The sequence below is a fragment of the Schistocerca piceifrons genome, chromosome 9 (genome assembly GCF_021461385.2).
Source record: "Schistocerca piceifrons isolate TAMUIC-IGC-003096 chromosome 9, iqSchPice1.1, whole genome shotgun sequence".
NCBI lineage: Eukaryota > Metazoa > Arthropoda > Insecta > Orthoptera > Acrididae > Schistocerca > Schistocerca piceifrons.
The window spans coordinates 82,331,247-82,346,333 of record NC_060146.1 but is presented as its reverse complement, the minus strand read 5'-3'; the positions used below and the strand labels follow the sequence as shown (position 1 = coordinate 82,346,333).

General features: G+C 43.1%; 1 protein-coding gene across 1 annotated transcript in view; it reads right to left on the bottom strand.

The window, feature by feature from the left end:
• Positions 1 to 9,051: 9,051 nt before the first annotated feature.
• The window catches only part of LOC124717283 (CARD- and ANK-domain containing inflammasome adapter protein-like), a 68,509-nt gene continuing 62,473 nt past the window's right edge, over positions 9,052 to 15,087 (bottom strand). Inside the window, exon 6 of the mRNA XM_047244098.1 lies at positions 9,052 to 9,552. Coding sequence (XP_047100054.1) covers positions 9,054 to 9,552 — 499 coding nt within the window. The 3' untranslated portion in view covers positions 9,052 to 9,053. The remainder of the gene's footprint in view (positions 9,553 to 15,087) is intronic.

Genomic DNA, 15,087 nt, shown 5'->3' with positions numbered 1-15,087 from the left:
TGAATAGTACATGAGTTATTGGAGGTCAAAGTGGCCGATTACTATCGATCGCGTCAGGCCATAAGTACTCCACAGTTACACAAAAAAACGTTAGCAGCATGCTTATAAATATATTTATTCATCTATGTCTTTGTTTATATCAGATATATGCTGTTCATGAAGAAATTGGTCAATTATTTCTGTGTTTTAGAAAACACAGAGACATTAGGCTACTGGCCTACCTTTTGTTCTATTCCTTTGATATATGTGATGTGTTGTTAAATGTGCCAACACCTTGTAGATAGAGGAGGCCGAAATGGAAGCTATCTAACGCAGACGGGCGTGACTTCTGGAACAGGATAAGTAGTGAAAGTTAATAAGAAAAGTATGCAGCTCCTCGAATACTTAACTTTTATTTATCCTTGTTGTATACACCGTTCTTCTTGTTGAGACATTTCATACGATAACTTTCAAACTATGTAAGGCTAATGGCGCCTTGCTAGGTCGTAGCCAGGGACTTAGCTGAAGGCTATTCTAACTGTCTCTCGGCAAATGAGAGAAAGGCTTCGTCAGTGTAGTCGCTAGCAAAGTCGTCGTACAACTGGGGCGAGTGCTATTCCGTATCTCGAGACCTGCCTTGTGGTGGCGCTCGGTCTGCGATCACACAGTGGCGACACGCGGGTCCGACATGTACTAATGGACCGCGGCCGATTTAAGCTACCACCTAGCAAGTGTGGTGTCTGGCGGTGACACCACAATATGTTTATTTAATTTGTTTATGTATGTAACAGTGTGTGTTAGAGCGTGTTTATTTTCCAGCCGTAGGAATATTTATTTAATTTCAAGTATTTAAATGTAAATCCAGTATTTCGAAAGTGTTTTTTGTTTGTGCATTGGCTTGAAGACATGGCGGGAGCGCTCTAGCCAATCACAGCGCTCGTGAAGGGGTGGTTCTGGCAGTGCGGCAGTTGTGGACAGGACGGCACAGGAGACGGGAGTTCGGGACAGGACAGGGGAAGTGCTGGACGTGACGCTCGGTCGCAGCAGAGACTTGGAGAGTGCGGAGCAGTTTGCGCGTGGTCGCGGCAGATAGAAATACTTTGGAGTGCCGACTTGTGCACTTGACAGATTTCCGTGGCTTCTACAGTGAAGACGGAGTGTGCATTTAGAAGTGAATATCCCACGAACTGTGTTGTTGTTCATAACTAATTGCGTGCTGTAGGAATCTATTGTTTCCTTGTTATTCAACTTATATTTCTTTATCTGCTGGACCATCGTCACCAAGAAGTGTTTTGCAGAAATATACCGCATTCTCAAAACTACTTCTGATATCGTACTCATCATTTAAAGTCGTTAAGATAGTACGTGCAGATTTTATTTAATTGCAATCTTTCATTTATAAATTTATATGTTACTTTCATAATTTGCAATTGGCGAGTGATAGAAACCTTCGACCATTCGATTCATGTCGTATACTGTAGACTCAGCGATATTTGTCCTCTAATGCGGCAACTACATATCCCAGCCCCAGGACAACGAAACCAGGCAAAACTTTTAATATTTCAACTCTGAGTCGGAGGGTACGTAGTTGGGGGCCACACCATCACATCTTTCATTTTAATTTGAAACGCCGCACAATTCTGAGCGGTCCATTTGGCATGTTGTTGGGCCCATCTATACTGCGCTGCATGGTGTCGTGGTTGCAAAGATGGACCTCGCCTAGACGTCGGGAGTGAAGTTGCGCATCGTGCAGCCTATTGCGCACAGTTTGATCCGTAACACGACGTCCTTTGGCTGCACTAAAACCATCATTCAACACGGTGGCGTTGCTGTCAGGGTTCCTCCCATCCATAATCCGTACGTAGCGGTCATCCACTGCAGTAGTAGCTCTTGGGCGGCCTGAGCAAGCCGTGTCATCGACAGTTCCTGTCTCTCTCTCTATCTCCTCCATGTCCGAACAACATCACTTTGGCTCAATCCGAGACGTCTGGACACTTCCCTTGTTGAGAGTCCTTCCTGGCACAAAGTAACAACGCGGACGCGATCTAATCGTGGTACTGACCGTCTAGGGATGGCTAACTACAGACAACACGAACCGTGTACCTCTTTCCTGTTGGAATGACTGGAACTGAGTGTCTGTCGGACCCCCTCCGTCTAATGCTCAAGCATGGTTGTTTACATCTTTGGGCGAGTTTCGTGACATATCTGAACAGTCAGAGGGACTGTGTCTGTGATACAATATCCACAGTCAAGGTCTATGTTCAGCAGTTCTCGGAACCAGGCTGATGCAATCTTTTTTTAATTTGCGTATTTTTCCAAAAATTCTGAAAAAAACATTTCGCTTTAACATTCAACGAAGGTGAGGGAAACTGCATAATTTCCATCAATAACGATATCAACAGTCCATTTAATTAACATAACAATAATATAATTAGAATTACTTACTCGATTTATGGGTCAAAGTAGGGAATTTTGTTATTTTGGTTACCACCACAATAGCACCATTTGATCTGATGTGTGTCATCTTTCGTCTGCACGATTCTGATGTAGCTATTGCTGTCTTATGTTCATAGTGACCATGGAACACAGAGACGAAACTACAGACAGGGCATTAAGTTTATTTCTTGCTTATGCTGTCTCTCATTTCGGAGTGTGTTAGTGCATCTCGTCACCGTGCCAGCCATTTTTACTTTAATCAAAGTGGAACATTGGTATATATTTCTTCAAAGATCATTTTGTTTTTGACAGTCTGTCTCATATCGAATTATATTAGATTTCCATTATACCACAGCTTGTACAAGAGGCTATAGCTATTACTGGGAAATCAGTTACTGGATTACTGAGACTGCTAATCAAATTGTATTATTATTTATTTTGTCAAACTGTAAAGTTCTCTCAATCTGTGTGACCATTTTTGAAAATACAGGATGTATCAAAAACTATCATCCGATTTAAAAGGAAAATCATAAGTATTATATTATTTGAGGTTGTGCTTGAACAATGTACTTTTGGAAATAGCACAATCTCGAGTTTTACATGGTTCCCGCTAGGTAGCAGCAGTGTTTGCCCACTTCATTTCTAGTAAAAACTGTTACGGGACAACAGAAAGCGTTTTGTGTCTTACGTTTTGCGCAGTGCGGATCACTAATAACTGTTCTAGGTATGGTGTGGATCCTCCTACAGCACAAGGCATTACACGATGACACGAACAATTCAGAGAATCAGGTTGTTTGTGTAGATACATATAGCCAGGCCGTCCCTGAGTGTCTGACAGAGACGTCGAATGCATCCGCCATAGTTCCACAAGGAGTCCGCAGAAATCCGTCAGCCATGCAGCTCGACAGCACAACATGCCCCCGACGTCCGTCTGGCGTGTGTTTCGTCGACGTTTACACATGAAACCGTACGAAATTCAGCTACTGCAAGCTCTTCATGAAAGTGACGAACAACAAAGTGTGGATGTATGTAATTTCGTTCTTTGGTAAGAGGGAAGATGACAGTTTTCTTCCACACTTAGTGTTTAGTGATGAGGCAACATTCCATTTAAATGAAAAGGTGAACCGTCATAATGTGAGAATATGGGGCACGGAACAACCACATGAAGTTGTACAACTTGAGAGGGAATCTCCGAAATTTAATGTGCTTTGTGCAGTTGCATAGGAAAAGGCGTACGGTCCATTTTTCTTTCTGGAGAATACTATTACATGAAGTACATATCTTGATATGCTTGAGAGCCTTCTTTTCTCACAGTTGGAGACTGATTCGAACAAGTTCATTTACCAATATAATGGGGCACCGCCACACTGGCATCTGGACATGCGGGAATTTTTACATCAAAGGATCACTGAACGATGGATCGGTCGCTCTGAATCAAATGATTCACCATTACATTACTGGCCTCCAAGGTCACCGGACTTGACTGTATGTGATTATTTCTTGTGGAGGTTTATAAAAGACTCTGTTTACGTGCCTCCGTTACCAGCAACAATGAATGAACTGAAACATCGCATAACAGCAGCTGTGAGAGCTGTAACTAAGACAAGCTCACTGCAGTGCGGAAATAATATGAATACCGCATTGACATATGCTGTGCATCTCAAGGGGGCCGTATTGAATACCTATTAAGGCGGGTAGGACGTAAGAAGGACCGACTTGGAGCAGGAGAGGCACCACAGGACATTTTAATTTCCACTGTCTATACTTTTACAAATAAATTCATAAAACTTTGTCAGCACGACCAGGAAGGATTCAGAATTCACACTCATAGCAGTGGAAGTTCCAAAACATAACGAAGTAATTTTTTTTACATGTGAAATTTCATCATTTTTTTCACTTACTAATGGCAGCATTTGTTGCTATAGATACACTTTTCTTCATAAGTTAGAGAGATTCTTCGATGAATTTTGCACAGCATACATACCGTACTTACAGGTGTATGAAACTCTAGAATTTATTTAATTTATGAAAAAACGAATGATCTGTTGTATTTTAAACTTCACATTTAGAAAAAACACAAATGTTGTAGTTAATTACCTCAATTTTTACCACAGTTTTTAACACATTTGGAAAATTCTAGAGTTTCATATACCTTTAAGTATGGTTTCTATGCTGTGCAAAATTCATCGAACCATCTCTCTTACTTATAAAGAAAAGTGTACCTGTAGCAACAAATGCTGCCATTAGTAAGTGAAAAAAATGATGAAATTTCACATGTAAAAAAATTACTTCGTTATGTTTTCGAACTTCCACTGCTCTGAGTGTGAATTCTGAATCCTTCCTGGTCATGCTGACAAAGGTTTATGAATTTATTTGTAAAAGTATAGACACTGGAAATTAAAATGTCCTGTGATGCCTCTCCTGCTCCAAGTCGGCCCGTTTGCCGTCCTACCGCCCTTAAAAGATATGAAAAAAATTTTTTAGTTTCCCATTCATCAAAAAAACAAAATCCATTGAATATCTTTATTAGTTTTAGAAATATAGACATACGAAATCGGATGATTCTTTTTCATAAACCCTGTAATCATTTCCATTATATCATAGCTTGTACAAAAGGCTATAGCTGTTACCTGGAAGTCAGTGGAAATACCTTATTGGACATTGCTTATTGGAGACTGCTAATCAAAATGTATTGTTACCTATTTTGCCAAATTGTAAAGGTTATTTATAGCCATTTTGGAAAATATTATGAGCATCATTGGGCTATATCCATTAGGAATGGACTAGCATTCACACGGCATGTGACGTGTACCGCTTTCTGATTGGCTTTCCTACACAAATCCGTATTTCAGTTCCACAGTCCAGCCCGACCGTCGCGTCGCCTGGACGGTGAGGGCGGTGTCGTGACAGAGCTGCTGCAAGGCGGGTTGCGTGCCAGCCCCTGCAGACACTCTGCTCATGCGACGCGGGGCTGAGGAATATGCAGAGAATGAAAGCGCGGAAAGAGAAAAATTTGCTTTAGCATCCTGTTACAAGAGTATGATGCAAGATACATGACAATGCATCTCGTAATTACATAAGAGGTGTATGGAAAACATACGATTAGGTGCTCCTCTCCAATCGTTTTAAATAAAAATAAACTGTCAGTGTGATTTTAGGTGATAAGCACATAGTGTGGTGTAAACATTGCTGGGAATGTTGCGTTCTAATTATAGACAGTATCTCACGAGCCTTCAGTATAGCAGACACATCTTATACGTTCTTCTGCTAAACTGAATTTACTTGTCTAACTACAGTGACTTAAATCACTGCAAAGTCTGCAGGATATGCACAGTAGTACACTGAGTCTTCAGTTTCAACAGAAGATGTATTGCACCCACTGACCTTGTATGGTAGTGAACTGGGTATGGTGAAATTTATGGTAGATTCACATAGCACTAAACATTAAGTAATTTTCTGTAATGAAATATTATATTGGATTATTTTTTGTTAGTAACTGAGTATTTATCCAGTTTTGTTGACTTTATGCAAAGGGAAACTTGCCCTTTTCACTTATGTTGGAAAATAAAATCTATCTTGGTCGCTTTTGTTATGATGTTACCTGAGTAGTTACACACTGAAGCGTCGAAGAAACTGGTATAGGCATGCGAATTCAAACACGGAGACATGTAAACGGACAGAATAGGGCGCAGCGGCCAGCAACGCCTATATAAGACAACAAGTGTGTGGCGCAGTTGTTAGATCGGTTACTGCTGCTAGAATGGCAGGTTATCATGATATAAGTGAGTCTGAACGTGGTTTTATAGTCGGCGCACGAGCGATCGGACAAAGCATCTCCGAGGTAGCGATGAAGTGGGGATTTTCCCGTACGACCATTTCACCAGTGTACTGTGAATATTAGGAATCCGGTAAAACATCAAATATCTGAGATCGGTGCGGCCGGAAAAACACCCTGCAGCAACGGGACCAATGACGACTGAAGAGATTCGTTCAATGTGACACAAGTGCAACCTTTCCACCAATTGCTGCAGATTTGAGTGCTGGGCCATCAAGAAGTGTCAGCCTGCGAACCATTCAACGAAACATCATCGATATGGGCTTTCACAGCCAAAGGCCCGCTTGTGCACCCTTGATGACTTCACGACACGAAATTGGACTGTTGATGACTGGAAGACTGGAAACATGTCACCTGCTCGGACAAGTCTCGTTTCAAATTGTATCGAGTGGATGGACGTGTACAGGTATGTAGTTAACCTCATGAATCCATAGACCCTGCATGTCAGCAGGGGACTCTTCAAGCTGGTGGAGGTTCTGTAATAGTGTGGGTCATGTTCAGTTGACATGTATGTAAGCATCCTGTCTGATTAGCTGCATCCATTTATGTCCATTGTGCATTCTGACGGACTTGGGCAATTCCAGCAGGACAATGCGAGACCCCACGCTTCCAGAATTGATACAGAGTGGCTACAAGAACACTCTTCTGAGTTCAAACACTTTCGCTGTCCACAAACTCCCCAGGCACGAAAGTTATTGAACATATCTGGGACGTCTTGTAACATGCTGTTCAGAAGAGGCCTCCAACCCCGCCTATTGTTACGGGTTTATGGACAGCACTGCAGGATTCATGGCGCCAGTTCCCTCCAGCACTGCTTCAGACGAGCCACGTCGTGTTGCGGCACTTCTGCGAACTCGTGGGGTGTCCAGGCAATATTAGTTAGGTGCACCAGTTTCTTTGGCTCTTCAGTGTATGACGTATCAGGGTGAGTGACCTAACATTACCGCTGGATATATGTCGTAAACCACATCAAATACTGACGAGTCGATTCCACAGACCGAACGTGAGGAGAGGGGCTAGTGTAATTGGTTAATACAAACTACAAAAAATGCACGGAAGTATGTTTTTTAACACAAACCTACGTTTTTTTTAAATGGAACCCCGTTAGTTTTGTTAGCACATCTGAACATATAAACAAATACGTAATCAGTGCCGTTTGTTGCATTGTAAAATGTTAATTACATCCGGAGATATTGTAACCTAAAGTTGACGCTTGAGTACCACTCGTACGCTGTTCGATCGTGTGTATCGGAGAGCACCGAATTATGTAAGGATCCAAAGGGAACGGTCATGGACCTTAGGTACAGAAGAGACTGGAACAGCACATTACGTCCACATGCTAACACCTTTTTATTGGTATTTTTCACTGACGCACATGTACATTACCATGAGGGGTGAGGTACACGTACACACATGGTTTCCGTTTTCAATTACGGAGTGGAATAGAGTGTGTCCCAACATGTCAGGCCAATAGATGTTCAATTTGGTGGCCATCATTTGCTGCACACAATTGCAATCTCTGGCGTAATGAATGTTGTACACGCCGCAGTACACCTGGTGTAATGTCGCCGCAGGCTGCCACAATACGTTGTTTCATATCCTCTGGGGTTGTAGGCACATCACGGTACACATTTTCCTTTAACGTACCCCACAGTAAGAAGTCCAGAGGTATAAGATCAGGAGAACGGGTTGGCCAATTTATGCGTCCTCCACATCCTATGAAACGCCCGTCGAACATCCTGTCAAGGGTCAGCCTAGTGTTAATTGTGGAATGTGCAGATGCACCACCATGCTGATACCACATACGTCGACGCGTTTCCAGTGGGACATTTTCGAGCAACGTTGGCAGATCATTCTGTAGGAACGCGATGTATGTTGCAGATGTTTGGGCCCCTGCAATGAAGTGAGGACCAATGAGGTGGTCGCCAATGATTCCGCACTATACATTACAGTCCACGGTCGCTGTCACTCTACCTGTCTGAGCCAGCGAGGATTGTCCACGGACCAGTAATGCATGTTCCGTAGGTTCACTGCCCCGTGGTTTGTGAAACCCGCTTCATCGGTAAAGAGGTAGAACTGCAACGCATTCTCTGTTAATGCCCATTGACAGAATTGCACTCGATGATTAAAGTCATCACCATGTAATTGCTGATGTAGCGACACATGAAACGGGTGAAAGCGGTGACGATGCAGTATGCGCATGACACTACTTTGACTCAGTCCACCAGCTCTCGCAATGTCCCGTGTACTCATGGGTGGGTTCATGGCAACAGCAGCTAACACACCAACTGCACCCGCTTCTCCTGTGATGGGCCTGTTACGGACCCGTTTGCGTGCTATGACCTGTTGCATACAGTTGGCGGTAGATGTTTTGCAATGTGTGGCACGCTACTGAACGTCGGAGGTTTCAAGCGTCAACTTTAGGTTACAATATCTCCGGATGTTATTAACATTTTACAATGCAACAAACGGCACTGATTACGTATTTGTTTACATGTTCAGATGTGCTAACAAAACTAACGGGGTTCCATTTAAAAAAAGCGTAGGTTTGTGTTAAAAAACATACTTCCGTGCATTTTTTTATGGTTTGTATTAACCAATTACACTAGCCCCTCTCCTCACGTTCGGTCTGTGGAATCGATTCGTCAGTATTTGATGTGGTTTACGAAATATATCCAGCGGTAACGTTAGGTGACATACCCTGTATAAACATGAGTAGAAAGAATAACTGCAGGATTAACTTTCTGTATTCTTTATTTCAAAACTATTGAAAAGTAATGTAATGAAGATGGTTTCTTTTTGATCAGGCGGAGTCTGTCGGACTGCTGAGTATGTCTACCAGGTGGTCGTGGTTGTGTTGCCTGGCGAGGTCCAGCGGCGTGTAGCCCTCGCCAGTGGTGACCCGCCTGTCGGCCCCTGCGTCGAGCAGCGCAGCCACCGCCGCCGCGTGCCCGTGCTTGGCCGCCTCGTGCAGCGGCCTCATCCCGTCCCGGTTCCTGGCGTCGAGGTCGGCGGCAGACGAGGCTAGCAGGCGCACCACAGCTTCCCGGCCGCCCCACGCTGCCCAGTGGAGCGGCGTGTTCCCCACCCAGTTGCCGGCGTCCACATCTGCGCCGGCCCCCAGAAGGCACCCGACTGCCTGCAAGTGGCCCTCCCAGGCTGCCCAGTGCAGGGCGGTGTTCCTGTCACTGTCTTCGGCCCCAACGTCCGCCCCAGCGGCCAGCAGTGCCTGCATCTGCTGCACTGCTCCGTTCTTAGCTGCCAAAATCAGCCTCGTGTCTTTCTCCTCGGCAGAAAGGTTCCTGCCAAAGAGAAAGAAAATTCTCACACATTTCTGCAAAGACAGACTTCTGATGTAGAAAATTATCGTAGAAGTGGAGCTGAGACCATTTCTAGAAACACATCTGTCGGGTGACAACTTATAAATCTATAACTGTCTCCCTTATACTCTTTACATTGAAGAACAGATATACAGTGGTATCATCCTCTCAAAGCGACCATCCACTCTCAGATAAAAATTCCTACCTTCCATCACTCAAGAAATTCAGTAGTCACATTCTGGCAAATTGTTTCCCATCATTACGTTCCTTTATCCTACTGTTACTCGGTCGTTGTCCCCCACTGGAAGAAATTTTTCATACAATCAATCTTCTGTGTGTCTCAATAGCTTCTAACTATTGGAAATGTGATGCGTAAAACTAATCACATCTCCAGGTATTTAAGAAAAGTTTCCTGATATGGCAACAAAAATGTCAGTCCACTTAGTTGCAAACTGCTTTACAAATCTGTATTAGAGAAAGCTACTCTGCCAGCAAATCATATAGTCGAAATAGCTGATACAGACCAGTGATATCTCAAAGGAACGGCAAAAGCTTCTGCTTATGAGAGTATATACAGCATGCACTTATCATCATTAACATCCTACATATAGCTCCCAGTACCTCCAGGTTCCCAAACACTCTGTAGATCGACACCGCTGATAGTTTTCCTGAGAAATGCAAGATGTTACTTCGATGTAGCAACTTTACTATGATGAGAAAATATTTTTTTTCTTTTTCTGTAAATATAATGTCCACATGGAGATGATAATGTCGCTGTTTTAATTAAAAATAATACACATCATATGCTCAAACTTTATCTTAGTGTTCCAGCAGTATGAAATGCTTCTAGATCATTCTTGTGGGACGACAAGGCAGAAAATGTGAATTATGAACAAGTGTACTGTGGCCAACAGCCTGGAAGGCGTTCTGACTAACACGGTGCTTTACTAGACGTGTCGCTGGCGGAAGTGGCGCACCTCTGCACGCGCCTGGTGAGTGCGCCGGCTCACGTGGACCCCGCTCTGACAGGTATACTAGCGACGGTGCTACTCAGTTTTAAAACAGATTCGAAAATTCTACAAATATGAGTAAGACACTTAACTATGGGATCGGGCACCTCAATATCGGGCTAGTTCTGTTGCTGATGTATCTCTACAACTACTTCTGTAACCACATTCAGAGTACCACATTTAGTCTGCCACATGTTCTGATCATTACTGTACATACTATGAAACATGCACTTTAAGCTGGTTGACTCATCATCACTTCCAGTACAAGATCCGTCGCCCTTCAATCTAACAGATGTTCTGGATGGCCAAATAACTGGAAGTCTATATTCTGTTAGGCCACTCATATGCATGCTTCTGTGCCTCATTGTTTTTTCCTGTTAAAAGAAGGGGAATTTTGTACTTTAAATCTGTTGCTGAAGCAACCACGCACGTCATATACAGTGGGAGGAGATTCTGCTTTGCACTTGGGTAGTGGGTGCAGCAGTGGCGTCAAACAGTGGGGGTGCACCCGAGCTGTGAACCTAGGACAGCCTCCTCCTGCACCCATATGAGTTCTGACAGGGCACAGTGCACCAGCCAGTCTGGTGGGTAGCGCTCCTGTCACTGATGTCAGTGGATATGGTGGACAACTTGTAAACCTGACGAAAAATTACATGCATCAAAACGAAACTCTTCTCGTAAGCATTCTCAACAATTGTCTGGAATTTTTTTCCAATACTATACACACACAAACTCATTAATAACAGTGTTTCAGTCATAAACACTACAATGTAACCAACAATGTGCTTCGTCTTGTTACAGGTTGCTCCACCATATTTAGATTAGTGTAAGTAAGAACATCACCAGGAGCAACGCCTGTGTGGTAATCCGGTTCCCATCAGATCACCAAAGATGAGCACTGTCGGTCTCGGCTAGCACTCAGATGCGTGACCGTGTTCCGAGCACTGTTGGTAAGTGGGGTGCACTCAGCACTCGTGAAGCCAATTGAGAAGCTACTCGACTGGGAAGTAGCGGCTCCAGCCAGAAAAACTGCCAATGGCTGGGAAAATAGTGTGCTGACCACGTGGCCCTCAGTATCTGCATCCAGTGACGCCTGTGTACTGAGGATGACATGGCGGACGGTCGGCGCCGTTGATCTTCCAAGGTCTGTTCGTACAGAGTTTAGTTTAGTTTTTATGTAGGGATACTAACAGCAGCCTGGGGAAACTTATCATTTAGTCACAAAAATGCCATGCACACTTTGTAAACAAACGGATTTACTATTATTTTCCTCTAACTTTGTGGTTTTTGTAACTAATTTTTGATTTATAATTTTTAGCTTTCATTTTTTTCTCTCTCGACTGGTGTAAAATATAATAATGATATTGGATCTGAATATAGCTGGCAGCAGCAACAAGCTAATGCCAAACCATCACTCACTTGTGGTGAGTATTTCTGACGTTTTGATGTTTTGACGAATAATTTCCAAACACTACCACAATGAATGTGGAATGAACGGCACTGTAAAGGAATGAAAGAGTCAATCGCGATGCAGTATAGAGTATCTGTGGTGACAGTTTAAAATCTGTGCCAGATGAGCATTATAATCGACATTTCCTGCTTTGCATAAGCAGCCACCTCAAGTTTTTCATTTTGAGAAACATTAAAATGAGTATATTTAAACTTACCATCCCTTGAAACTAGTGTCAGGATGACTGGTTCAATTCACTTGAAGAATGTGTTTCAATTCTGTGTCCTTAGAAGTCACTCTGATGATAAAAACTATTTCTCCAAGAGTCAATTCCACAAAGCTTTTGTGTACTACAAGTAAATTCAGGCTTTGCAGATGTGGACTTCAATCATCATCTTACAACTGTTCAGCTGATGGTTGAAGTGATCAGTATAGCCACCAGATACCAGTATTTAAGTGGTGGCCTCTATTTCGACCAGAACCGTGGCGGAATCTTCCTACACGTCAGTCAGGGGCCCAAAGATGGCGCATTAAATCGCCGAAACTGACAGCCAAGTAAAATAAGTTTGGAAATTAGATGGCTGATTTGACAACCACCTTAAAGATTAGGCCCTCTCAGCATGCCCACAGATATGACTGCCACATCCAATGAGGCTGATGTTTTGATGAATAACTTCCAAACACTACCATGCGAAGTTCCGATGTTCATCTCTTGTAGCAGGGGAAACCACTGTACCGCATAGACTCCATTCACCCAGTGGAGTTATTCCCACGTATTCTGTGGGAAAATCTCTGATTCTAATGTTTGGGAAAGAAGTGGAAATATTAGCTACAACGGATGTTTGAGCCAGGTCTGTCATGTGGTTGAGATGACGCTTGTGATAAAGGAATCCGCATTCGAGACACAGTATGGTACAAATTTTCAATGGTAAGTACATAGTAACTAAAAAAGTCATTTATAGAAAAATACACGAAATTCATGTTGTAAGGTTTCTGGAGGTCAGAACAACATCTGTGTAAGCTGTAAATAACTTTGGCCTAATGTTGCAATCTTATCACAGAAATACACGCAATTACACCGTTTAAAATGTGACAATGTTACGACTGGTTGTCAAACGTCGTCTCATCTTCAGTAAGTGAAATAATCCTTAACCCAACAATGGTAAATTTTAACAAGAAGTTTCTTTACAAAACTATTCTTACGACTACGACATGATGTTTCGAGAGGGTGCGTTTCTGGATGAGGTATGGAATATATTGCTTCCCCCTACTTATACCTCCCGAGGAGATCACGAATGTAAAATTAGAGAGATTAGAGCGCGCACGGAGGCTTTCAGACAGTCGTTCTTCCCGCGAACCATACGCGACTGGAACAGGAAGGGGAGGTAATGACAGTGGCACGTTAAGTGCCCTCCGCCACACACCGTTGGGTGGCTAGCGGAGTATAAATGTAGATGTAGATGTAGATGTTGGCCAGTACTACTATAAATCAACCGATTCCGGTTCAAAGTTCGGTACTATTTAGGATGGCAATCAAGTCTATGGAGGATGGTTATTTTTGTGACAAGTTGAGCAAAAGATTATCCAAGGTCGCTCCAGTTTACAGTGGACGCAAGCTGGTGAACCAACAAGTTTACACCTCTGCTCCCGGTATTTACCTTAGCCGCGATGACTGTGTCGCCTGGCCACCAAGAGCTGTTGCAGGATGATTGATTCGCGGATCCAGTTATATGGCTCCTTCCGTGTATAGCGATTTTACGACTATGACGAGTGGGGCCTGAAGATGGCATCAATGTAATGCCGAAACTGGTAGCACATAGAAGTTCATAAAATAAAATAAATTTCTACTATACATACGGCTGTTGGTAAATTATTGCATCAAGAAGTTCATGCCAGCCGTGGTCCCACAATCCTTAATGGATCAACGAAGATTAAAATTAACTAGCTGGCTGGTTTGTTTCTCCACAGTGGGAGCTCAACGACGCTTCAGCTAATATCTAGCTCAATGTCAACAACAGTGAACGCAGTGTTCACTCAAATTTCTCCTCTGCGTCGTACAGAGAGTTATGGACCCGTTCTGCACTTGACGCCAGTTCAGAGAAGAGTCCCCGAAAATTCCGCTCTCGTCTTTCTCGTAGACAAACTCTCTCCCCACCTGGGTTCTTTCGTTCTCCACGTCACGGCTTTTTTCGACCAATAGGAGTGTTCCTCTTATTTTGTGGAAATTCTCTCTGCCAATCGCAAGGGCCCTACCATTGAACTGTGTCAAAATCTTGGCACTTACCTCTTTCCTAGTTCGTTTCCGTCAATCGGACGTTTCGTGCCCACTCACATGTGTGCCATTCGCTGTTCACGTGATCAGCTGCGTCACTGCTTTTGTTCGTATCCATTTGGAATTCAGAAACGCAGTTTTCTAAAGCTTCTTTCTGTCCTACTTCTGGTGGTCCGTTAATTGCTCTTCAGTATGTGTCACCTGTCCGGTCACTGACTCCCACTGTGGGATGCACCTCCTTAAGAGCTTTCTGTAGTGCCTCCTATGCTGAGGCCTCTGCATCTGCCCGCACTGGCTTCCACACAAAACGTTTCCTCTCGCTGCTTGTTTCACCTTCTGCTAATTGACATGCATTATGTAGGAGCTGTGTGTTAATACTGTCGATTGAGTGTCATCCCTTTTGCATTACATACTTATAGGCAAATCTGCTCATTACCGCAGAAGTGAGTTAGGTGTAATATTCATCTTCCCATTACGATGTATAAAACTCTTATGTAAGGTGCGAAATTGACCTACATTTATTGTGCCACCTCACAATGTGAAATTTAAACACACACCCAACATGCCATACCCTTATTCAATTGCTGTCTATTACTTTGTTTCTCTTTTCCTGCTTACTATTGCTTTATTATTTCCTTTTGAGTATCACAGACTTCCATTACAACTATTTATTTGCATAAAATGACTGTTCTATGGAGCATCTTTTCCATATAACTGCATTAACTGAATTATTTCTGTTCTGAACTGAACTCAGAGATTGTTGTAGAGAATCACTCTGATACATA